Here is a 1,358-nt window from a genome sequence, read left to right as displayed (position 1 = left end):
TACACTCCCTCTTTAATTTTTATATTCTTTTCTTCCTACAGGGCGGCACTAGTGTCGCGTCCCTTATAACCTCCAGAGCTTTTCGTACACTCTCTCTTTAATTTTTATATTCTTTTTGATTTTAGATTATGCGTAAGGTCGCCAACAGACCCAGGTACATCAGATCGATGGCGTATGGATTAGCTGACCATTGTAAATTCCTGTGGAACGGTACACCTGAAAATGAGTGGACGTGCATGGGGGTATTGTCTGACCACTCTTACGATATTCGAGCTGGAATATTTTTCTCGCATCCTGTGTTTTGTAAGAACGGAGAATACGAGATAGTAAAGGTACGAGAATCGCAACCATTCGATCGCCATTTAATTATAGATCTCATTAAAAATTTGATAGGGTCTTGTTGCGGACGAATACGTTAGGAGGTACATCCTGGACTTAAGTCGACTGATCTTCAGGGATGTCGCAGCCGCCATTTCGGTTTGCAACAGGCAGTCGAACAACTGATCTGTTTTATACTAAAATATACATACGCGTCTGCATACTATCTATGGATTCTATTGCGTTTATACAAGGTACATTTATTTACAAGTTTCCTTTGACGACACAAAGTTTGCAACTTCACGGCGTGTTATAAATACATGGCGCCATTATTTGTGCATCGTTAACACGGTATTCTTATTACACGAATAAGCACTTGTTTTCACGAATGAGTCATAAAATACGATATTAAGTTAAATTCGTAGACTGGTTATAAACCAAAAGACTGATTGAAATTATAAAGTAATTCAATTTGTTTTGCGTGAACATTGTAAAATGAAATCGAAATTTAAATACTATCAAGAAAGTATTATCATACGTTTTCTCTGTATGGTGTTTCTAAATAGAACATTGGTAGACAATGGGTTAACAAACTTATTTCTCGACATAACCTGAAATATCACGTCACGTTTCTTCCACCAACTATACATCGACGTCGAGGGGAAGAACAAACAAGATTACCGTTGAGCTGTGTGTCTCTCTTATCCGAATCGAGTTCAGAGATCCAGATACATGACCTGCGTCGCAGAAATGGCTCCACAAGCTGCTAGGGTGCTCGCCACGCACACCACCGCCGTGGTGGTTCCTGCGTGACTAACGATCGTGCCTAAACAACACGAGAGCAAGAATTGAGCCAGGAAGACCATGGAGGAAACGATGGCAACGTCGGTCCCAAGGCCGCGCACTCCTTCGCTTTGAATGGCTTCTCCCTCGGCTGTCACCTCGAACTATAAAGTCAACTAATTTAATACACGCACATTTCACACACACACACACACTCACACTCACACTCACACTCACACTCACACTCACACTCACAC

General features: G+C 41.4%; 2 protein-coding genes across 8 annotated transcripts in view; one reads left to right on the top strand and one right to left on the bottom strand.

The window, feature by feature from the left end:
* Window positions 1-533, top strand: part of LOC128879921 (uncharacterized) — a 1,586-nt gene extending 1,053 nt beyond the window's left edge. The window contains exons 4-5 of the mRNA XM_054129490.1: window positions 126-332; window positions 394-533. Of these exons, the coding sequence (XP_053985465.1) occupies window positions 126-332; window positions 394-504 (318 nt within the window). The 3' untranslated portion in view covers window positions 505-533. The remainder of the gene's footprint in view (window positions 1-125; window positions 333-393) is intronic.
* A 19-nt stretch (window positions 534-552) lies between these two features.
* Window positions 553-1,358, bottom strand: part of LOC128879650 (proton-associated sugar transporter A) — an 8,027-nt gene continuing 7,221 nt past the window's right edge. For all 7 annotated transcript variants that reach the window (XM_054128986.1, XM_054128985.1, XM_054128989.1 and 4 more), the window contains exon 10: window positions 553-1,265. In XM_054128986.1, coding sequence (XP_053984961.1) covers window positions 1,035-1,265 — 231 coding nt within the window. In that variant the 3' untranslated portion in view covers window positions 553-1,034. The remainder of the gene's footprint in view (window positions 1,266-1,358) is intronic.

This window comes from Hylaeus volcanicus, chromosome 7 (assembly GCF_026283585.1).
Source record: "Hylaeus volcanicus isolate JK05 chromosome 7, UHH_iyHylVolc1.0_haploid, whole genome shotgun sequence".
Taxonomy (NCBI): domain Eukaryota; kingdom Metazoa; phylum Arthropoda; class Insecta; order Hymenoptera; family Colletidae; genus Hylaeus; species Hylaeus volcanicus.
The sequence above is the reverse complement of the archived record's forward strand: the minus strand, read 5'-3'. Positions and strand labels throughout refer to the sequence as shown.